At 40.5% G+C, this 24,222-nt stretch overlaps 2 protein-coding genes across 2 annotated transcripts in view; both read right to left on the bottom strand.

Annotated features, from left to right (window-relative positions):
• Positions 1-24,222, bottom strand: part of LOC101167971 (stomatin) — a 267,426-nt gene that overhangs the window by 187,806 nt on the left and 55,398 nt on the right. The gene's annotated exons all lie outside the window — the stretch shown is intronic.
• On the bottom strand, positions 1,196-24,150 carry str-3 (stromelysin-3). Its single transcript, NM_001104674.1, is given in 8 exon segments — positions 1,196-2,479; positions 2,576-2,836; positions 5,729-5,933; positions 6,033-6,247; positions 6,339-6,472; positions 9,667-9,810; positions 12,057-12,349; positions 23,944-24,150. Coding segments are annotated over 8 exon segments (1,479 nt in total). The 5' UTR covers positions 24,043-24,150; the 3' UTR covers positions 1,196-2,351.

Here is a 24,222-nt window from a genome sequence, read left to right as displayed (position 1 = left end):
GTTGTATTAATTAATTTACTGGGCTTGGTGGTTTAATTTAGTTCTAGGGTAAAAGAGGGACGTTAGGTAGTTTGTTTTATTCTAAATAAATGTTTGTAGAGCTGGATCTCTTTTTGCTAGCTGTGTAGCTCTCCTTGTGCCTTTTCTGGGCTTTATGGTTTAACCAATAGGATCTCAGGCTGGTCGCTATTTTCTGTTAAAATTGTTAAAGACCAACTTCGATGAAAGTTGTGTTTTTAGTGTTTTTAAAATGTTCTTATGGCTTTTTTCTGATGATGGAGGATATATAGAAATCAATTTAGCCTAAAATTCCATTTTTGCGAATTTCTTTAAAAAAATTAACAAAAAGATGCAGTTGAAAAAAAGAGCGTATTTGTACATATGGAAAATACAATCGACCCCATTCGGATACGTCCACTTATAGACAACTAGATCCATGTATGTCTTTGCTTTCCTCATCCGAGCTGGAATCTGGCTCAAAACTGTATGGCTGGATAGCTCTGATGTTGCTTGCAATTTTTGTTTCAGCAGTAAGGTTAAGTTGAGGGTGAAAGGGGCTGTAAGCTAGTGAAAGAACGAAAATAGCTGAATTATTGGTGAAAGGAAGGGGGGCAGGGTTGCTCCACACCAATGGTATCCCCCAAAACTCAGAAGTGAATTTCTATGAAACTCCTGCCGCTCTGCAGAAACTATGTCCTAGAATATGACAGGTTTTAAAACATCATAATTATAATTAAAATACCACTGGGAATGTTGTTAAAAAAGATCAAAAGATGGTTGGGGTGAGTTTAAACAGGGTCACTTCTTGTTGGTTTATTATTTTAGCTGATTCGCTGGCTTTTACATCTATTCTATATTTTCATCTCTTCTGGTGGAGTCTGACTTAAACCGGATTGGTAGCTAGCTGGTTAATATATTGTCTTAATTAAACTTGGGGTATGGATGCAGACAAAGAAGGGAATCCGGAACATACTGTTGAGCTTTCTCACTGTTGTGAGCTAAACTCAACCAAACACAATCTGTTGAGAGGGTTCCCACCCGAAGACTAATGACCCTCTTGCACCCTCACTTCCAGAACAGTTGTGCATTATTTTAAGTTGTAGCTTACTATTGTTAGGATGTAAAATGACATATGACTTTGCAAGAAAAAATCCTCCTTTCAAGGTAGACAGAATCAAGATAAAATCTGAATATCTTTTTATGGATTTTATTTATTTTTTGAAAGTTTTGCATGATGTTTTGTAAGATATGAATTTTTCAAAATAAAAATCAGAAGTTGCAAAAACACAATGACAAAGAATACATCCTGGTTTTGTGACACTGTCTTTGCACAACACAATAAAAAAGGTCAATGCATTCATCAGTGTCCTGCACTGAACACAAAGAGCATCAACATGAAGTAAATACATAGAATATTAGCACAAAAACAGTTGAGTACTTTGGAGATTGTTTTGAATGACAGCGAAGCACCATTAGTACTACAACTATAAAAATAGTACTATAATGTAAGAAAATGTAGAAAAAGCAGTTTGACTTTTTAAGATAACTACTACGTCACATTTCTCTAAAAATTGAGTAAACAAATGAGTTACATTTAAAATAATCGTACCATCTAAGGTTCTGGCTTTGTCTTTCCAGAAAACCTTTGTCAACCCTTAACAATTTAAACCTGAGGACTTCTCCATTCATTATGGAAAATGCAGAGGAGTTAACGCACCACCCAGATGGGGGTGCATTAACCAACATCTCGATAAATATTTATCTGCTGTTAAAGTCTGAAATAACATGCAACATGACCTCTGATTTGATCACATCAGAGCTTGCACAATAACTCCTCTACTAAAAACAAATTAAAGAGCTTAAGACCAGACCTTAATGGCTTTGCAGAAAAAAGGTGCGTTCATGGCGGGGAGCCCGGAGAAAAGCCACACATGTACACTGAGACCTTTACACACAGAAAGGTCCCAGCTGGGGTTTGAACCGGACCTTCTCACTTTGAGGTGAGAGCGCTAACCAATGCACCATCATGTTTTAATGCAAGATTGTGTTTCCTGATACCAACCATTTAAGCTGGTTCCACATTGATATGATGATAAAAAGATAAACATTTTGGCCTAATGGGGTGTGTGCCAACTGTAATTTACAATAAAATGAATATACGGTAACATAAAATGTATATACCGGTATACATTTAAAAAACAACATGGAGAGCAGCAGGTAATGATTATGAAGTCCTTACCTACCGATGTCTATCTTATGCCTGTAAATAACAAATACATTAGTCTCCAAACAGCCTGAGAGGTTTTCATGGTGTTATACTGTCTGATTAATAAAGTGCTCAGAATCATAAATCATTTGTACAAAGCAGCAGAGCAATGAAAGAAGTCCATGCCGATTAGGCGGGGGTAACCTTCCAGCACCTTCAACGCCACAGGGTCAACTTTCCAGTAGTGCCGCCCACTCAGGAAATTAGCATAGCCTGTTAGAGGGTGACATAGAACAAAATAAACTATAAGCTTCTGTGTAACTAGGAAGTGAGGAAGTCAGAAGGGATGAAACCGATCCATGTCCTCACCGTTTTGATCAAGAAAGGCTCCATCAATGTGACTGGGCAGTCCTAGCCACTCGTGCATGCTGCGAGGACGGACGTCCTCAACTCTGTTTTCTTGGACATTGAACTTCCAATAAAAGGACGACTTAAAGAAGTAAACTTTCTCCACGTGATCCTCCTCCCACTTCAAAGCTGCATGGATGTCTGTCACAGGAAGACCCAACCGCTGGACCGAGTCGGGTCCAGTTATCTTCCTCTCAGCGTCAAACACCCAATACCTGTCACCTTCCACAGCCATAGGAAAAACAAATCTGATTAAAATGTGGATGATAACCATTAAAGTGACCAATTTACATTTTTCCACTGTAGCAAATCACACAGTATGGGTCTGGTTGGAAAATAATCATCTGTGCAAATCAAAAATTCCAGTATGCATGTAAATTCTTGAGAAATAGCTCAGCCTTTTTATACCAAGCTGGTTAACATGCAGTTGAACTCAAAAGAAAGAACATGCGATGTGTACAGAACAAATTCTAGATTAAAACATGACCTGCTGAACCGTTGAGACCCTGCTTATCCCAGTGATAACAGTTATCAAGCCTGCAGGGTTCTTTCTTCCAGGAGAGCTTAGCTTCTATTATGCAGTTATAAGCCACATAAAACATTACCACTGCTGACATTAACAAAAATACAAAGAGACTAAATCAGGGGTCTGCAACCTTTAAGGCTAAAAGAGTCATTTGGTCCAGCTTTTTACTGACCGAAACCCAGAAAGAGTATGGAAAGTTCAGGAAAATACGCTTTATTTATGTTTTTGTTTTCATTTATATAATGCGGCTTTTGAATGTTTGCAAAGAATTGAATTATGAAAGTATTATATTTTTCCATATAAAACAATTTTATATTGTATTTACTTTTGACAACAGCACATGCAAGTTCTTTTCAAAATAAAATACACCGTGTCAAAAAGTTCGTCCTGCTGCAGCAGGTTTACTTGAACTAAAAATGCAAGAAAGTCATACGTGGTATTTTCTATAATTATGACTTAGGTGCAAATCCATAATTTTTCTCCTTTTATTACTGAATATACTGTAGACGTGACAATATTAGTGTGGAATCCAATTTAAAAACTAAATCTATATTGTACATGGAAATGGAATTCTGTACTTTAAGAGATTTGTCTCAGAACAGCAACTGTGTTGTGCAGCAGAAGATTTAAGCTCAGAATAATTAAACTTAAATAAAACAAATTAACCAGAGCTACAAACTCGTTATTTATTTAAATTGTTAGCATTTTTCATTAAAGCCAAAGAGCCACAATGGAGGAATAAATGTGGATCCGGAGCCCCGGGTTCCAGACCTTTGGCTAAAGGTCTACAACCTTTGGATGACACCAAAGTTTCTGCTACCAAGTCCCCACCTTCCATTCCTAAATATGACACAAGCTAGGAAACACAAAAAGTTGTGGTTCCACCAAAGACAACTAGGGGCAGTTTGCTGAAAGAAATGATTTATGTCAACTCTGGGGGAGATCTCTTTTTTTTAATTCTGCCATTTGCTCAAGCCTGTATATTTCGGAGCATGATTATGTGATTAGCAGGTGGGATGTCTAATGGGTGAACCCAACAAATCATTAAACTTTGCTTTGTCTCACCCATTTCCATTTAAGTAAAACAAAAAAAAAAGCCCTGCTGGTAGAAACACGTGTCGCAGGCTATGAGGCAAATTTTCGTTGACAGAAATGTTGAAATTGTAGTGGCGGTCTTGTGCATTTTAGGTCTGTTAGCAGCAGGGGATTGTGGGATGTGGGATGATGATCTTCTTAGGGCTCAGCATGAGCGTTTCTGTTTGCCCACGTTTCTTTTCATATAGAAGTTTTGTTGTTCCACCTTAGTTTATTCTTCCTGTTATGTTGGTTCTTTATGTTGCACCATGAGTGTAGAAGGGAGAGAGGTTGATGACCGCTGTGCAATGTTCAATGTGGTGTGTGTTCAAAATAAATGGGCTTGATAGGCCGGAGAGATGTTGCGCTCTCAGCTTATCTTTTTGCTTCCACTTCTCTGAGACCGTTCGGAGTCGTGTGCTGTATGGCAGTGGTCCCCAACCTTTTTGTCACCGCGGACCGGTACAACGCAAGACACGTTTACCGCGGACCGGGGGGGTGCAACGCAAGGCACGTTTACCGCTGCCTGTTAAAGGCATATTTCCCTTTTTTAGCGGGTGCAGGTTCCTCTTCTGTCCCTTCATGTGACCGTTTCCCCTTGTCAAAGCAACTTTCTAAAGAAGTTTGTTTTTTTGCTCATTTTGGTTGTTTGGGTTTAATTTTAGCGGGGTGTATCACGTGATGTTTGGTGTCGCGACTTTGACGTGCATTAAGTGTGACGGATGTAACAGAGAGAATCCGGTCAATTTTCAAAATAAAACGTTTTTTTTCGAAAAAAACAATAAAATGGAAATTATTTTTTCTTTCTGTGCGTCCCGGTGACAAGTGTCCCGGTCCGCGGCCCGGTGGTTGGGGACCACTGCTGTATGGGACACGGACAGTTCTCCAGCGCAGCTAGTTGATTGACAGCTCAATATTTTTGACAGCTTGGCTCCCATATCATTCATTCATTCATTCATTTTCTTAACAGCTTTTTCCCTTTTGGGGTCACGGGGCTGCCGGAGCCTATCCCGGCCACTTGTGGGCGAAGGAAGGGGACGCCCTGGACAGATCGTCAGTCTGTCGCAGGGTAGAATGTCCGCAAACACACACCCATTCACTCTCACACTCACACCTAGGGACAATTTAGAGTTGCCAATTAACCTACGAATTAGTATTACAAATTTATTCTACACATTCTTACAGCATTGGTAAACGTTAAAAATGTTTGTGTCTTGTTTGTCCTCCTACAGAAACCATTTAAAACAAAAAATACATTTCTCTCCCCCATCTTTTTACATTTTCAAACATTTTTGAAAATGCTCCAGGGAGCCACTAGGGCAGCGCTAAAGAGCCGTGGGTTGCCGACCCCCAGGTTAACCCAAAAGTGTAGACAAGCCTGCTCAGCTGTAAAGCGGGCCACCTGACTCTTCCAGAATCTTTCAGCAGAAATAAATATGACACAATATACATATATATACACATATGACCTGCATCAACTTGAGAAACTTTGGGCATCAAGTTTCCTTTTTTACCTTGGAAAAACCAGATGTTGCCCGACTTGTCCTCATATGCTGCATCGATGTAGTCAGGAATACCTCTCCAGTGTCGTGAAGACAAGGCTGGATAGCCACCCTGTAAGTGTCCATGACGGATACGCCAAACATACTGAGACTTGAAGAAGAAGAGCTCTCCTCTGATCATGGACACTGCGTCAAAGTTGGTTCTGCAGGCATCCGGCTGGAGAACATCAACACATCCCACAGATATTTTTGTCTATGAACTTATGCATATTGATGAATAGAAGGCCGGTTCAACTTTTAGGTAAAATCTTCTCACCAGTTCAGAGCTGATGTCATTGGTCTCTGTGACCTCAGGCGGTCTGTGCACAGGCGGCCCATACAAATGCTGAATGCCTCTCTTATCATCATCACTAAGCTGCAGAGGGTAAGAGTCACTGTAGAAAGGACACATCACCGCATCGGGGTCCTGAGAGTGCTGAAGGCCCAGAACATGGCCGAACTCATGAGCAGCCACCTGCAGGAGATCAGTGCCTTAAAAAGAATGGAAGAGACGATGAGGTTAAGTCACTAAGATCATCTTTTAGTAAAGATTTCTGTTTGCAAAAAAACTAGATAAACTCACCTACACTGTTTCCCACTGTCCAGTGTTCATCAAAGTCAAAGTGGACTTCTCCTTCTCTGTGTGTACGGGGGAAGAAAGCATGGGCCAGTATTCCTCCAGGACCATCAAATGGTAAGTTGTCCCCATGCCAGTACCTGAGAGACAGACAGGAAATACTGGGTTCTCTCTTTGAACACCAAAGACCTTTGATAGTTTTCAAACCAAATTTACACCTTTGGTTCAACAGCAGAAAAACTCAGTCTAAATCTGAGGCTCAACTCTTGACCAGACCTTTCTTGTTGTCCTTGGTTTCAATGTGGTTGTGTTCTTTTTTTATACCAGTTTAGGTTCTGTTACTGCTCAGTAGATTTGGATAACTTCTTGTTGTCAGGAAGCAAAACTGGATTCTAGAGAAGCCATTAGAAATGGCTTTCCCAAGACCAAGACCATACCAGAAGGAACATCTCACGACATCTACTGGGGTCATTCAAAACCTTCTACCTCAGTAAAGAGGTGATTTGGGGGGTCTTTTCCCTTATGATTATCCAGCCATTCATTTTCCCATCGTGCATGATCCTTCTGGGGGTCAAGGGGTTGCAGTAGCTTATACCAGCAACTGTGGGCCAAAGGTGGGGTACACTCTGTGCAGGTCACCAGTCCATCAAAGGGCAACACAACAACACTCATATTCACACCTGGATTAATTTAGAGCAATTAGCACTGAGCTACAATGACCTACAATGCATGTTTATGGTCTGTGGGAAGAAGCCAGATTGCATGTTCTCTTCATGGATGCACAAGGAGAAAATGCAAACTCCACACAGAAAGAACCCAGCTGAGATTTGAACCAGAGCATTCCAGTTGTGAAGATTCATGGACCGTGTATCGAGATGCGTATCAAACCATGTGAGAGGGTGAGATTCATACCCTTAATTGAAACACATAAAATCATCATATCATTTTGTTAGCTTTCCAAATATAGCTTCTTAATGCCTGCCTGATTCAGATTTTTTGCATTTTGTTGTAGTTAGAATAAAAATCCGTGAAAAAAAAGGCAGGATGAAATGAAGTAACTGCTACAGCTGAAAAAACGTACTGGACACTAGAAAGCTAATCTTTATTGTGGGTTTATTTCATCCTGTAAAAACAGGAAATGTAGTTTTGGAATCATGGTTGTGTTTTGCAACAGTGCAGGAGCAAACAAGGAGAAGTTTACAAAGCATGCAAAAGCATTTTTTCAGGTAAAGGAATGATACCGTTATGCAGAAACAAAAAAGAATCTGAGAGCAGAAAGGAAGGCTTTTTTTCCATGTCTTGTTAGAAAAAAGCTAAATGGGGTATTGAAAACAATAAATAATCCAAGGCACAAGCTGTTATATCACGTAATCCAGAGCTAATGCGATGAGATGAGTTCAAATAACAATAAAAGTTGCAAAAGTGAGTCATGAAAATAACTTATTTCTAGATAAAGACTTCAAAGTGACGTATGGCTTTTTCAATTGAACTGGCAGAGGTAGGAAACCTGTTTTGACAGAGAGGTAACATGATCCTGCCACAGGGATTAATCAGACCATATAAAATGTCGCTGGAGGCTCAACATAAAAATTCAGCCTGGCTTTACAAAGCATTGAATCATTTATTATCCAGGCTAGTTGGCCCCTACAACTAGTAAAAGGAAAAGGCCACATTCCAGGTAACAATGTTTTGAATTCCATAACATTTCTCTGTTTTAAGTTAGACTAGAGATGTGATATGTGTTGAAAATTGTGCTGCATCCACCAAAACAAGCATTAACTTTATGCAATGTACATGTAGTTTTGCACCAAATGACCTAACTTCTGAATGAACAGTTTTAAGGGGTTTAGACTGCTTTTGATTAGAACAAGTCAGTATTTGGGTTGGGGGCAGTAAACTACACTGTCTGCAAATTGCAAACCTTGGCAGCACTACAAAGTTCTGCCCCAAATCTTTATGAAGAAAATCCGTGACAAGAGGAACTCTGAAGAAGTCCTGCATTCTCAGGCAATACATCTGACTCGCTGCCTGCAGTGTGGAGCAAACTATGACCCTGAGCTGCAGAACATGCCTGTTAACAGATCTGATCCAAAGACATGACATGTGAAAAGAGGACTGAGAATCCTGCACCTTATAGGGGACTTGGCTGAATCGCTCCACAAAGGTCACAAAACACATGTGAATGGGTGTGTAAACTAAAGATGCGTGTAGCCCATCAGCACTCAACAATAGTAGAGCTCTGTCAGTCACCACACAACTATGTGGTGGGATTCTGGGATTGTGGGCCAAAAGAACTGATCTCCCGATAAATAGGCTCCTAATGCAGAGCTTCATCCCAACTCAAAACTGAGGCTGGTTAGAGTGATGAAGGACTTAGCAAACACCTCAGGCAGCAAAAACCCGAAGAAAAAGCACATTGGAGGAAAATGTAAGTCATGCAAGAAATGGAGAGAGTAACAAATCCACCAAAACATGGCAGAAAAGAATAATGGGGGTGAAAAAATTTGGAAAAAATGAAAGCCAGAGAAACATAAGAATCTTAAAAGCAAAGACATTTTACATTCACATAGGACTTTTTTATTTAAAAAACCTGAGCAACAATCTGTTCAGTGACAGCAGAAAAGTGCAGATAAAGTTTTGTTGCTAAAGCTTACCGGTAGATGGTTTATGAAACATTTTCATGAGATCCTATGACATCTTTTATGTGACGTAGTGAATTTATCTAATTTCTGTATTTTCACCAGATAGAACAACCTTAACAGAAAACATAAATTAAACACATTCCTATTCAAATTTGGAGAGGTGACATTTAACTCCAAGTAATCTGTCTTTTGATGGAATTAATGTAAATCCTGTAACTAATAAATAACCTGAAATCATTTTACAATGAGCGAGAGACAGAAGAAGAATACCTCATGCAAAAAAAAATGATTGAAAAATGCACATAGCAGCGCAACAAGGAGGAGCTAATTCCCTAATTCTAACACAACATGACTGATCTTTATTAGTTTTTAATCTTTTAATTACTCTTTTACCATCTGTTGATGTGTTCCAATGTGAGATTGAGGCACCTGAGGTTTATTACCTTCTCATTACTTTGCCTGGATTCGTTCTGGTTTTTTTTACCCTCCCATGAGCCCATTTATGCTTTGTTTGTGCAGTAATGATAAGTGCACATTCCCTTCATCTTCTGCCATTATTTTAATGTCTGGCTTCTGTTGGACTCTTTGAAACTTAAAAACCCCTCCAGTGCTTTCAGGTTGTGATACTGACAATGATGACATGACATATTTTTGATCACATCAGCATTAATTGATTGTGTGTGATTGGATACCTGTTGAAGTCGATGGTGATGTCAGCTTTGCCATCAGTGACCTCTCTGAACCTCAGAGGCGTCACTTCGCTCCACACTCCAAATGCTTCCCGGAAGATGTCTCGAACCTTTTCCTCCCTCATCTGCCACGGAAACCGCATGATTCTGGTGCATGTGAAGGAAGAAAACAGCCTTTACCCAGTTCTGTACTTCAAGATGAAGTAGATTTCAATGATCTTCATAATACTTGTAAATAACAACTAAAGGTGCAATGATATGTCACTACCTCGTTTGTCAATGCTACATGTCCAATAACATGCCCCAAAACACATTTTAACCTTACCCATATTTGCATTTACTCTTTATTATATTTGTACTTTTCTATCTGTATTTTTACATTGTGCTTTTCTACTATTGCATGCAATGACTACCTTTCAATTACTTTAGAGTGTTTACAGTTCTTCTCATTCCAAGCATTTTATAGCATTGTTGACCTTGTGTTGATCTCGCATAAGATAAATAACCTCAAACTCAACTCCACTTTACAACAAAAGCTTTTTTAAGTTTATTTTTCATATTTTTTAGTTTAAGAAGTGTAGAAAGTAAAATAACCATAGTACATAAAATAGTTTAAGGCTCGAAAAAAACAATACCACTTTACCAGTGCTCGAGGGTTTGTTGTGATAACCTGCCCTCTGCCTTCTATTCTTTCATATTTGACATTCTTGCCCCTTCCCCCTTCATTGTCGGGTTAGGTTTAAATCCCTTCAATTAGAATTAGATCCCTGTGATGACCTGAGGTAACTTGTAAGCATAAAGAAAAAAGACCTTTAAAACTCCATCCCTACATTTTTACATTTTTCTACAGAATTCAGGCAAGAAAAATCAAGTTTGACTTCCATTAGTTTCAACTTTCTAGCCACGCCTGATAAATGAAGCAAACAAGTCAAGTGTTTCCTTCATAGAATGATTAGTAATTTTTATGTGCTCATGAAGAAATGAGCAATTCGATCATCTATTGATCTATGTTAAAACATTCCAAGTGGTCTTTTAATTATGATTATACTCAAAAAACCTGTGTCGTATTTTAGAAACAGGGTTTTTGCAGAGCAGCAGGAATTCATTAGAAATTCACCTCTGAGTTGTGGGCGAGACTGTTGGTGCAGACTAAGCCCGCCTTCCCATCATCCATCTATTTATGCGCTCTCCCACTAGCTTACAGGCCTCAACCCCACCCTAACATTACAGGTGGAACAAAAATCTGATCAATATCCAGCTGTACAGTCTCGAGCCAGATTCTGGTTCAGACGAGGAAAACACATTTGTCTACAAGTGGATGTATGAAAATTGAGTATGGAGCTTGGGGCTTGCTGTTGTAAGTTCTACATCACAACTACTAGCATTTTCCAACTGCATTTTTTTCGTCTGCTCCTGATTTCCAATGATTTGAAGAAATATTCAGAAATACAGTTTTACTCTTGATTTTCTTTATATATGTCCTTCATTGTGAGAAAAATGCTACAAGAAAATGTTAAAAACACCAAAAAAATGATTATCATTGGAGTGAGTCTTTAAGACCGGAGGAGGCTTTGAAATTAAAATAAGCTAATTTGGGGGAGAACTTTGGCTGAATGAAATATAATAATCCATATTACATAGTATTGTGATTTGGGAAAGTAAATGCACCCTTTATCTATACATTTGCCTCAAGCTGCCGCTTCTCCTTCTGATTTTAGACTCCTTTGTTGATATAATTTTTTAGAGCTTTGTAAAGGAATTTTGTGGTTTAGCTGTTCAGTCATTTGTCAAACATACAAATGAAAAACAGTGGCATACCTAAAAAGCCCAAAAGATAAAAGCAGCTTAGAATATGTACTAAAACTGCTTTTATTGATTGACCTTGATCTTAAAAATGTTCCTTCACTCGTAAAGTGGATTGTCTCAACCCAGTTTTCACAAGAACCAGTTTTAAGATCTAAGCATACAAACATCTGATGGACAAAAGCAAAATTGAAGAATCACAGCTTGATCTCCTTCTCATTCCACCAAAAGGTTTTTGCCTCCCTAAGTGTTTAAATCTGTGCAGAACAGAGTAAAAGTGGGTAGCACAAACATTTGAACAAACACACACAATGCAGAATGAGGGAGAGACGTTTTGACGTAACCACTCGGGTAAACACATTATTCATTTTGCCTCCGCTTTGTAGTATAATTGAAGGATCACTCTGCAGTTTCTGTTGTGGTGCAAACTGCATTTATTGCTGTTTTGACAAATTGGACCTTCAAATAATCTCAAAGTGTCATTTTTGTAGAAAGGGGTCAAAAAGGAGAAACATTTGGTAATTAAAGGCTTTTAAACAGCTCGCTGCATGTCTGAACGAACCAAACCACGGCATATTTCAGTCTCCTACTTGTAGCTGAGGTCAGTTTTCTCCCAGCGCCCTCCAAAGAGTGCAAACCGCTTGCTGCGCTCCTGCTTTTTCAGGCCTCCTGCTGTTCTCTTCAGGCTGTGATGCCGCATGTCGAGCTGGGTAACCTTGGGATAGTCTGGCACTCCACAGCGAGGACGATTCCAAAACTCTGTGTCATTCCTGGATGCTCTGACGGGCGGGAAGTGCTCATCTTCAATAGTTGTGTCTTGTTTGTGTCTCTGATTCTTCTTTAGCTCTATGTGGCTGTTGCTGCTGCTGCTGTGAGGCCACCCCTGAAAACACAGCACCATCCGCCAGGACGTTACTTCCAAAGAAATTCTTTTAAACTATCAAAAATAAGAATAACTTCCCACTCAAAGTCATCTTTACACTATTTTTGGTCTCCAAAAGAACTGCGAGCTTTTCTCCCCACATACATATGCTGTATGGAGAAATGATTATGACCACAGTTATAATAAAAAGTCATTAAAAGTTTACATTCCAGTATTTATTCTGAGGTTTACATGATGCAAATGCTGTTCAGTTGTGGTAAAACAAAGCTCTTATAGTTTAAAAAGCCTACAGTCCTTTATCTGTAGCAGATGTTTATCTACATTTATGTGAGCTCTGTGATTTATTTAACATTATCTGTTTGAGTTTAACAGTCTGAAGCAACTGCAGGCCTCACAGACAGTAACCGGTCCAGTTTTCACTAAGCAATGTAGGTAAAAGCTACAGACGAATAAATGCATTTTAGAGTTTGGCAATTACCAAAAATTCTGCTCTTTGGTCGGAATTCCAATCATGAAAATGTTTAATAGGTAAAACAAACATGTAAACATTTGGGCATAAATAATTTTCATGAAAGGAACAAATAAATAAATAAATAAATAAAATAAAAATTAGCACCTGCAAGTAACCCTCTGTTGCTGAAATATGACGGTTAATTACAGGTACTCGCCATCTCTGAAAAAATTAAAATAAATGTTGCCTCTCTGGGAAAAAAAGCTTAAAAAACCCTCTATGATCCAAAGATGACTGGAAAATTATCATGCAGTTCCAACAGCTGCTTGTTTGCAGGTGGGATTATCAAAACACGCTGTGGTCAGGAAGGAAAAAGAAGCATTAAGTGCCTGCAGTGAGGATTGGTACTTTTTCAAGGTTTTTAATCATCTGACATATTTTGCATTGTTTTTAGTTTAGTTTTCTCTCTTTTTCCTGTCACAGCACACCAGGTTTATACCATTAGTTACTCCGTTCTTTCTGTTTGTGTTGACTAACCTTCTTCCTCATATGTCAGAATCTCAAATCTTGACTGTATAATGTTTAGGGCTTGGTTATCACATGCATTCATGTCCTTCAAAAACCTTTATTCCTGACTCCTGCGCATTCTTAGACACCCAAGTAACCGACAGAACATTTTTCCAACATCTTTGTGATTCCGATTTAGTCACATTTAACCTGATTTTCTTCACTGTAACGCAGTGATCAGGCTTGCATCATATCATCCCTTGGTTTTGGTCCACTGGAAAACCTATGGAGTATTTAACAGCGAAGACATAAGACAATGAGAGGAGGTGAACTCTTGTGCAGGTCAAACCTGCCAGTCTAAATGTGACTTACATTGTTTTGCTGTTTCAGTAATCCTTGAAATATACCCAAGTCATGTAGCTCAAAATAATATTTAATTTAAAAATTTCAACTCTTCAAATGCATATGTTCCATTTTAGCCAGTAAAGTAAACAGCGGTTCATCTTCTATGTTTGTTTAATGCTGAGCTAACAATTTTTTTTCAAACTTGCATCCTTCAACTGCTTCCTTCTTCTGATGACTTCATACTTTATACTGCTGTTTGTCATCTTCTTTCTAGATAAATTTGTATTTTTAGACAACTTCCTCCCTAACAAGCTGAACAAAAGAGCTTCTCACCTGCATGTTGCTTTTTTTGTCCTCAAGCAGAGCATCGGAATGCCAAGAAAAACAATGATGTGTCTCAAAAGTGGTCTAACCTCTTTTTTAAAACTTATACAGTTGAATAATCTTTATTAGTAGGTCAATCTTTCCACCAATGGGTAATCTGTCCTGCTTAAAGATTTATTGTATCTCTTTTTTTAAAACTAGGGACACCTTTAGAGACACAAAGAACTTGGAAATAGTTAAATGATAACAAACAAGGTTCTAGATAAGCCCAGGATAATGTGTGCTGACTCAGCATGAGTTGAGAGGAAAAGGGAATAAAGGGATGCTGATAAGTGTGATGTTCAGAAGGTGTGATTATGTTTGCATGTCTTTTGACAGCAGAGCATCTGTCTGGGTTCATTTATCTGCATCAGCTTCATGTCTCCTAAAATTCAGAGGCATCTGTCAACACAGTGAGCCTGGATTGAAGCACTGTGTAGTGTGAAGTAAGAGGGGTTTTTTTCTCATGTTGCTTAAAACAAGCATTCTTAGATGCATTCCACAAGTTGCATTATAACTACCACTTACACTTAGTAGTAGCTTAGAATGCAGACTCAGCCATGTGACGAACAACTGTCTGACCTTTATACTTGTCTTGACTGGTTTAGTTCTATACATGACATCTTTTCTGGTGAAGCATTATCAGATCTCCTTTTACTCTAATCTATTGTCCATCTTTGTAAGCCAAAAATCCTGTTTTCATGGGTTTATGAGCTGGAACCATAATTTATGTAAAAACATAAACTATTAAATACTTGAATCAATTGAACAGTGGGCCCTGAATACACTCATTGGCCACTTTATTAGGCACGCCTGTTCAACTGCTTGTTAATGAAAATTTCCAATCCACCAATCTCATGGCAGCAACTCAATGCATTTAGGCATGCATTCACGGTCAAGGCGATCTGCTGGAGTTCAAACTGAGCATCAGAATGGAGAAAAAAGGGGATTTAAGTGACTTTGAATGTGGCGTGGTTGTTGGAGCCAGACGGGCTGGTCTGAGTATTTCAGAAACTGCTGATCTACTGGGATTAGAAAAAGAGAAAATATTCAGTGAGCGGCAGTTCAGTGGGCAGAAATGCCTTGTTGATGCCAAAGGTCAGAGGAGAATGGCCACACTGGCTCCAGCTAATAGAAAGACAACAGCAACTCAAATGACCACTGGTTCCATCCGAGGTCTGCAGGAGAGGATCTCTAAACGCACAACACGTCCAATCTTGAGGCAGATGGACTACAGCAGCAGAATACAACACTGGATGGCACTCCTGTTAGCTAAGAACAGCAAACAGAGGCTACAATTCACACACTCACCAAAATTGGTCAACAGAAGACTATAAAAATGTTATCTGGTCTGATGAGTCTTCATTTCTGCTGTGACGTTCGGATAGTAGGGTCAAAATTTGATATCAACAACATAAAAGCATGGATCCATCCTGCCTTGTATCAACAGTTCAGGCTGGTGGTGGTGGTGTAATGGTGTGGGGGATATTTTCTATGCACACTTTGGGCCCCTAAGTACCAATGGTTCCAACATCCATGGTTCCAACACCACAGCCTACCTGAGTATTGTTGCTGACCATGTTCCATCCCTTTAGGACCACAGTCTATCAACTTCTGATGGCTCCTTCAGTAAAGCGGGAATAATCTCAAACGGGTTTCTTGAGCATGACAAGGATTTCACTGGACTCAAATGGCCCCCAGGAGATTGGCATCATGGATGTGTAGCCAGAAAATCTGCAGCAACTGCGTGGTGCTGTCATGTCCGAATGGACCAAACTCTCTGAGGAATGTTTCCAGTGCCTTGACAAATTTATGCCACCAAGGATTAAGGCAGTTCTAAAGGCAAAGGGAGGTTCAACTCGGTATAGAAAGGCGTATCCAATAAAGTGGCCAATGAGTGTATATATAAAGCCTCATCACCCCAAACTGCCACCTGGAGACACCTGAAGAATGAAAATACATCCTCAGTACATTGATATAAAAACCAAGTACCAACAAACAGTTGCATCGGGTTTACTTCAACTTCCGCAAAGGAAAAATCTGTATTTGTAGTCAAGCATAAATCCATCTGCTGACAGCAGTTCAGAGGTGTAATAACTGCGACAACTACACTTAACGTCACACGCTGAAGTCAGCGGCTAATAACTGAGCATGATGTGTGTTTTGCTGAACTGACTGAACTCAGCACAGACAGCTGTCTTGTATTAACCTGTGACTGTTGCTACATCCAGGTAAGGGCTTGCTGAGTTGGCTATTCTGTAAGAAAGGAAGCTAAAGCGATATACAACCAGATGAAGTGTCTCATTGGAATGCTGTTTTGAAGTGGGATTGCAGCCGTGCACATAATTTAGTGACCCTCTTTGTTTTATGTTGTGTCAAAACAGAGGAAAAAAATTCCAGTCACAGTCAAAAACAGCCTCAGAAAAACCGCAGTGTATCATATTTTAACAGAGACATTGTATTGTAAAGGCTTTTTAAAAGTATTTGACTAAGTTTAATTATCCTATTTTAGGTTATAAAAGGGTAAGTGGAAGTTGTGTACTTCTGATTATCACACTTTAAGTAACTCATTAGTGAAACAAATGTCAGTTTGAAGGGCTATACAACTCTAGCGATGATCTCAAAAATTATTCTGCTCTTGAATCATTTAGAGGTTTATCATTTTACTATGACAACTGCGACCATTCATTATTTTAAAACAAAGAAAGAAAGAAAAGTCACAGTACTATCCTGAAAGAAATACATTTTGAAAGCTACACATTAGCTTTCAAAATCTTAAAGATGATCAAAGGAGAATAACACAATTAAAACTTTTTTGGAAGGATTGGAATGACGGAGTTTTGTCTGTTAAAAAAGATCACAGAAGCACACCACCCAGTTTTCCTCTGAACAAATCAGAAAATTCTTGGAAAACTGATACAAAGTTAAGATGTTTGCTAAGAAGACACTGCTCAAGTCCAAAACAGGATAAGCAGAAGCACGTCCTGCCAGCTTTCAAGCACAGTGGTAGGGAGTAAAGGTTTGTTTTGCACACACCAGCCAATCACTTGACAATTTACTTTTCTTTGTACCAGATAGAAAGTGTGTCCATCTGTCTCACGAGTATTAGCCATCAGCAGTCACTGATGTTAACAGAACCTTAAAGCTACAGTAAAAAAGCTTTCTTGGTGCCTCTCTCCTTGTGTGGGGTGAGGGGTGTGGGGCCTGGGGGCTTGGTGCTTTGGGGGATGGAACCCCTGTGCTCAGGAGACCTGGGCCCAATGCTTAGGGGGTCTGGGGGTCAGTTGTCTCATCACCCGGTGGAAAGTCTACCAGCTGTCCCCCATTTACCCTCTTCCTCATATAATCACTTATTAGGGTGATGGGGGGGGGGGGTGTCAGCCTGCGATGCACCTTGGGGAGTGACTTGGCAGTGGTCCCCCTCCCCTGGTTGTCGTATGGGAACGGGTGACCCCCTCTCAGTTTTAATTGCACCTTAGACATGTAGGACCCTTGGTGGGGGGACGCTTGGGCATCACTGTGAGTAATCAGGAGATGTCCTCTCAGTGCCCTACCCGGCAATTTTAATTGCACCCCCTTAGTACACACACCCCTCCCCTCAAAAATGTACTCTCCAACACACATACATGCACGCACTCATACATGCCTACAAACGCACACACATACATTATATAAAGAAGGTGGGACCTCGGACCAGCTGTCCACTACCCTATCCCTGGTAGGGGGTACCAGGCCCTTGGCAATGGCGGCTGTTTGCTTGAGTGCTGGCTTCCTGGACCCGGAGGCCCTCTCTCCATGCGGGGAGAGGGATCCCTGTGCACTCTGGCAAGACCAGGGGCCGGGGTTCACATCACAACTGAGCCTGGGGGTGTCCGTGTTCCTGTGGTGTGGGTTCTGGTCCTTGCTCTCGAGCGCTGGCCTTCTCCAAATTCCAACTACGGGTGAGCCTGGTGGGGCCATGGTAACAACACTTATTGTTGACCCCACCGCTCTTGGGTGTATTCCTCCTGGGCACGGTTGGTTGGCCCCTGCCTTGCTCTCACCTGGACCAACCGTGGACTGGGTGGGCGGTTGTCTGGAGTGTAGGGCGGTTCTTCCTATGGGGGCCCTGGCGCGTGGGTGGGGGGGCTGCTCTCCTGGACGGGCTGGGGCTTGCACTGTCTGTCCCCCGGTGCCTCCCCGCTCTCTGGCTTGGGGGGCCCCGTGGCGGTCCTGCTAGCCCTGGCCTGGGCGGTTGTTCTCTATCCACTGCCGTGCAGGTGTTTGGGGTGGGGGGGGTCCTGGCTGCCGCGGCTGTGGTCTTGGTGTGGGGATGACTTGGTACTCTCCCTCCTTCATTTTACATTCCATCATCCCCTTTATAAGAACATAAAGATCCACTCGAGCACAGGTACTATCTCACCTTTGCACAAATAGTTTGAGTGATTAAATGAAATATTTCACATGGGTCGGTCCGAATGCGTAAGTATGCGTGTGTGAACATCAGTTGCATTGTGTACATGTTGACATGTTTTGTATGTGGGCATTTTTGGAGCCCACATGTATGTTTGTGGCATTTAGGTGTGTGTGTGTGTGTGTGTGTGGACAGGCCTCGCCCCCTTTTGGATTTATATTACTTATAAACCTGCCCCCCTCCTCTTTAATCACACACACACACACCCCGGTATCCCTCTGTCTTCTTCCCTTCTTTTCTTTTCCGTCCATTTCAAGAAAAGACTGTTACACATATGAGTAAGATGAATAAAGTTTAGCCTCAATTACAAAAGGCGTTTATTTGAATAAACACCTAGTACGTCAAATGTTTCATAATCCCTATTGTAACAGTAAAATATGTCCAATACAAGAGGCTTTTAGCTCTCATCTGTCTGCTCAGCTACAGCAAGAACTACAGCAAAATGTTGAAGAAAAAAGGAATCAGGTTTTTATTGAAACCTTAATGGCTATACACAAATCTTAATGAAACGTGATTGGCGAGATGGTCTAAATTCCATTACACTGGTGTAAAACACCAACAACATCATATAGAAAAGGTTACTGATTAATTCCTCCAAAATGTTGATCTCTTTATTTTTGTAAAACAACATAAAAGGAAAAAAAAAGTTGTGTGTTAGCAGTCATGTGATGTTAATTGGCATCACCCTGGTGGCCATGGCTCTTGCCACAGATCCCAGGTGAACCTCCAGTGTGTTTTGGTGTGAAGCAGCAGGGATATCTGGCAAGTCTTAGGCCATTGTTCTTGACCTGAGAAAGGTAATTTGTCCACTTTGGGTAGGTGGAGAGCTCCTGCCCTTGGTGAAGGGTGAAAGTGGACAGGGCAACCACTAGACTGCTGCCCCCTCAAACTGGCCTTGGATGAGTGGAAGAAAGTGGATGAATGGATTTTTCCAAACAAATAAAATTCATTCCTGAAGAAAGTTGTTCACTTTTCAGCATATCCCTTAAATATGCACACGCCACAGCAAATCAGCTTTCACGGATTCACACAGGTGGTTTGGCAGAGATTTTTTACGCCAGACACACTTCCAGATTCTTGTATTTTATCTGGGGTGGGGACAGGTACAGAAGGAACCATGCTTGGGCTCCCTTGTGGGTACATAGTTAGGCAGCAGGAGAAAGCGTCTTGCCCAAGGATCCACACTGGATGAAGCTCATCGCACTCGCTGGGAAACAAACCCTGGTTTTCCAATGCGCCAGTCATACCCGGAGCTATCTGAGCCATCCAGACGCCTCATTGCTGAAGAAAGCAGAGCTAATTTGGGGCAGATGACTGTGTGGTTTGTGTGTAACAATTTATTTAGACATCGGCTAGATCCTTTATTCAGATTCAGAACTTAAACAGCTAGGGATATTTCATTTTCTTTACATAACAAACTTAAAATAAAAGTAATAAATGTAAAATGCTACAGTATCTACAGCTTCAGTGCTCTGAGGTTTTTAAAATACACTTTTGTGTATCTAGAGACATCTCACTCATCTCTAATCTGATCAGGAGACAGATTACATTAAAAAAAACTGTAAAACAAATTCTGAGTAAAACAGGTGTGCTCTATCCCTATCTAATTCGGCGTGAATTCAGACATGCAATAAAACTGTCTAGGAGTACTTGGTAGAATTTAAAGGTCTGCTCGGTCCCTGCTTGTTCTTTACCATTCAAAAGCAAATAAAACCACAAGCTAGAAGAATGTCAGATAAAAGCTTTCTCTTGTAAATAGATGATGGATTTACTGCTATTTAAATATGTAATGAAAAGGAGCTTTGTGAACCAAAAACAACATTGTCTCTGTAATGAACTCAGGAGAGTTCATTAGGGAAACAAAAATAAGTGTTCTGTTTTGTTTGCACCACTCCAAATTTGGAAGAGGGGGTTTGCAAAGTACATCAAGGTAATTTGAGCCTGATTGTTTGAGCTCCAGTTCTTAGAAACACACGAGCCTCAATTACACAATGATGATGTAGAGTCTGAAACATTTAGACTTCACAGTCCATTGACTTCAGCAATGTATACATTGAAATTTAAAACCTACCCCTATTAGATTCAGAGGAGAAGTTCATTCTCATCCGGCCACGTGCATCTGGAAGAAAACTCAACATACCCGGATGGGGGAATCCTACATTCATGCCAACATGTCACCACATGACTGAGAAGTTGTTGCAACTCATTTAACTCGAGAGAACTCAGACTTAACTGGGCATGACAACAGAGGGGCATCTGTGGAAAGAGCTTTAGATAGAACTCAAACATCTGACCACAATGTGCCAATGCAGGCATGGACATGCACGGAGAAACAGTTGTGCGGCTCACACACAGAAACTCCAATATATGACATAAAATTGCGTTGAGCAGATGCATGGAAATCCCCTACTCTGTCCTGATGTGAGGTCATGTTAACCACAACCTAGGAAGCAAGTTATGAGAGGTTCTTGTAGAAGCAAACCCAATATTACCAAGCACACACATCTTATATGTCCTGAATCAAGAAAAGCTTGGAGTCTCGTTTGAATTCTTTATTCAATAAACAAAGACGTCCTCCCCCAAACATGCTTTGCTCATTAAAATAAAGTCCAAACTTGGAATAGATGGTGCTGAGTAAAGGATCTCTCAATTGTAAATATTTAACAACAAAACTATCCAAATATCAGCAGGTACCTAATGTTTTGCAAACAGCTGATTATACCAAGTGAAAATAGTGTTTAGACGATGAGCTTTAGCAAGAAAAAGAAGGAAAAGCTTTTTAAAGGTTTAAACAAGACATTTGAAATGGCTCCACATTTGTAGGGAGCATGCATTTGTGGGATCAGCTGAGCTGAGTATGTGAGTTGTAGCTACCCATAGAAAATTAGCCAAAACTCTATCTGGCAATGCCAAGTAGTTCATATTGCAATTGACTCTGAGCACGGGCTCTGATACTGTGGTCATTAGGTGTTTGCTCCACGACTCTGCATGACACAAATGACAGCTGGTTGGGGCCAGTGCAATGAAACTATTTCTAGCTGGTGTTCCGCAAAACCAAGTTCTAGGATTGTTTGGAGTACCATCTCTAAAATGAAAGCCAAGTTCCACACAAAGGGGATGTTGGAGACAAGATACATAGTGGGAGGCCAAGAAGACGACATCCCAAGAAGACATTTACTTCAACCTGTCACTACTGGGTACTGTGGGCTGTTTTCTCCAGATTTGCAGTAAGGGCTTGGTGGATTTTGTGGCAGACTTATTTGCCCTGACATTGTGGAACAGACTGCACACTGTCAGATCTCTGGTCCCAAAAGGCTACCTGCAGGCACTACCACGCCTGCTGGTAGCCCCTTAACAGGCCTTGGTTGCTCATTTAAAAGAAATTATCATGAATTAAGAAAAACTGTATCAGCAAACTGTACGACTTTTGAAATAATGAACAGATTACATCTGGAGAAAGCCATTTCAGTAGAAACACTTCAACTGTTAAGCATGGGGGTTGTGGGCTGACTGTCTGGGATTGTTTTGCACTCACAGGGTCATGACTTTTAGAAATATTGGTTCAACCATGTGAATATCAGATAGTTCTTAAGTCAAATCTTTGGCAGCCAAGTGATACATTAGTATAAGATTTCAAGAACTGTCTATAACCAAACAAATGTTCAATTGTAAAGGGGCCGTGAGATTCAGGGAGGACCCTCCTCTTACAGGACTTAAAGGATGTCTTACTAACATCTTAGTGCCAGATATCACAGCCCACCTTCAGAGGTCAAAATGATTTGATGAGGTGGCTAACGGATGTTGAGCAGAAAAGGAACTGAAAATAATCACATTAACTCATAAATCAAAGCTTTTAGAACAAACATCATTTTGACACTGTCTTTGGAAAATGTTCATTAAATTGTAAAGATTTAGAAAACATCCCACTTTTTTTTCAGCCAAATATCCCTGGACTTAAAGAAAAATATGTAACACATGTGACAAAAAAATACAACTCCAATCATCTTTTGATCAATTGTAAAAGCATTCCCAGTGATTTTTTTTATTATGATAATTAGGTTAAATTAAAAAAGAACATTAGTTTTCTAGTACATAGTCTCTGTAGAGTGGCAGTAGTCCATTAGATATTTACCTCTATGTTGAGGGTAAACCCTGCCTCACCATCCCCATTGCTGAGACCTCTCTGTTTACACTCTCTCCTGATAGCTTACAGCCCTTCACACCACCAACCTAAAATTACTGTTGCAACAAGAATGTGACTCGTCCAGAGTATTTTCTACGTCAAAACTACAATCTTTTTCAAATGGCATATTTATCTCATCCTGCTTCCAAACAATATAAATAAAGAAATACTAAGAAATGAAATTATAAGCTTCATATGTTTGTGTCCTCCATCATCAGAAAAATACCACAAGAACATGTCAAAAACACCCAAAACGCTTTTTTTTTCAGAGTGGGTTTTTAAGCTGCTTCTCAGACTCTGTTTTTTCACTTTTATTTATAAATGTATAACACTTACATAAATAAAAATTAATTTGTGAAAAGAGGGATTGTGTCTCTAACAGTGTGTTAACATATTTACTAAATTTAACAAAAAAAATTAGCTTTTATCACAACAGAGAAGCTCTCACTGCAACAAGGGCTGGAAAAAACACTTCATGGCCAATTAGTCAAACAATTCCAACTACTGTGAATCACTGGGTGACCTAATGGCTTTACAGCTATTTTGATGTTGTCAGGAAGATAAATCTTTGACTTCAGTGAAAGGATTAAGCTCTTCAGTGTAGGATCTTAACATGAATGTGATTATGGTAGCTGTGTTGTTTGATTGCAGTCCACATGTTGCTCAGTGAGGTATGCAAACAGGATTCTTGGTGGAGCTGATTTCAGAGTCTTTGTCTCCCTCTTAATAATGATCCTGGTGTTTTCTCCTTTTTCCCCTTCAGTCAGCACAAGTTTTAACCCCCACCGGCTGCAACATGACCTGCCTCTGCCTGCACAATCTCAGGCTTTCACCCCACAAAGAGGGCCTGGCATCCATAAAATCCATCAAGCTGCAGAGAGTTTGGAAGAAAAGCTGTCTTAATTCCACAGAGAGCTGTGAGACCGTTCAAAGAGATGCCACAGCAGAACATCATAACCGATTGGATCATTTTTCTGCACCAAATTAAGAAAATTGCAGATAGAAGTTTCACCTGCCCACAAGGCAGCTTTTTATTCAACAAATATGAGCTTTAAAACCACCAGGCAAGAGAAATACGTTGAAAAAACATTTTGTAAAAACTTAGTTGACCTTGTAATAAAGAGCGGTTACAAAAAATGTTGTAACTAATGTAGGGAAAATATGAGCCAAACTTTGCAGAAAGGTGATTCAAAATGAATATTCGCCCGTCCAGCATACAAACACACGGCATCCTGCCGATCAGCTGCTGCCCGCTCGCCCAGGATTCCTCCGCGGTTTTCGGTCGGACTCACCTGCGGCTGCCGCGTGGGGCTCCGCTCGTGGGCCGGCAGCGGGTGGACGAACAGGCAGAGGTGGAGGGAGATGCCGCACAACAACACCGCCTGCATCATCGTGTCCCGCGCTTGGACGCAACTGAGGCAGCGGCCGCGCGATGGGCGCTCACGGGGAGGCGGGGAAAGGCGTCCCTGTCCTCCGCAGACCACATTCGCAATGACTGAGCCCCCCAGGTGTTTCTAGACCCGTCTGGCCCCATTCAGTCTTTGCTCCATTATCATCAGCGCAGTGTGTCA

Source organism: Oryzias latipes, chromosome 12 (assembly GCF_053564925.1).
Source record: "Oryzias latipes strain Hd-rR chromosome 12, Olatipes_Hd-rR_3.1".
Lineage (NCBI taxonomy): Eukaryota > Metazoa > Chordata > Actinopteri > Beloniformes > Adrianichthyidae > Oryzias > Oryzias latipes.
Note: the sequence above shows the minus strand (reverse complement) of the source record. Positions and strands in the feature narration are given on the sequence as shown.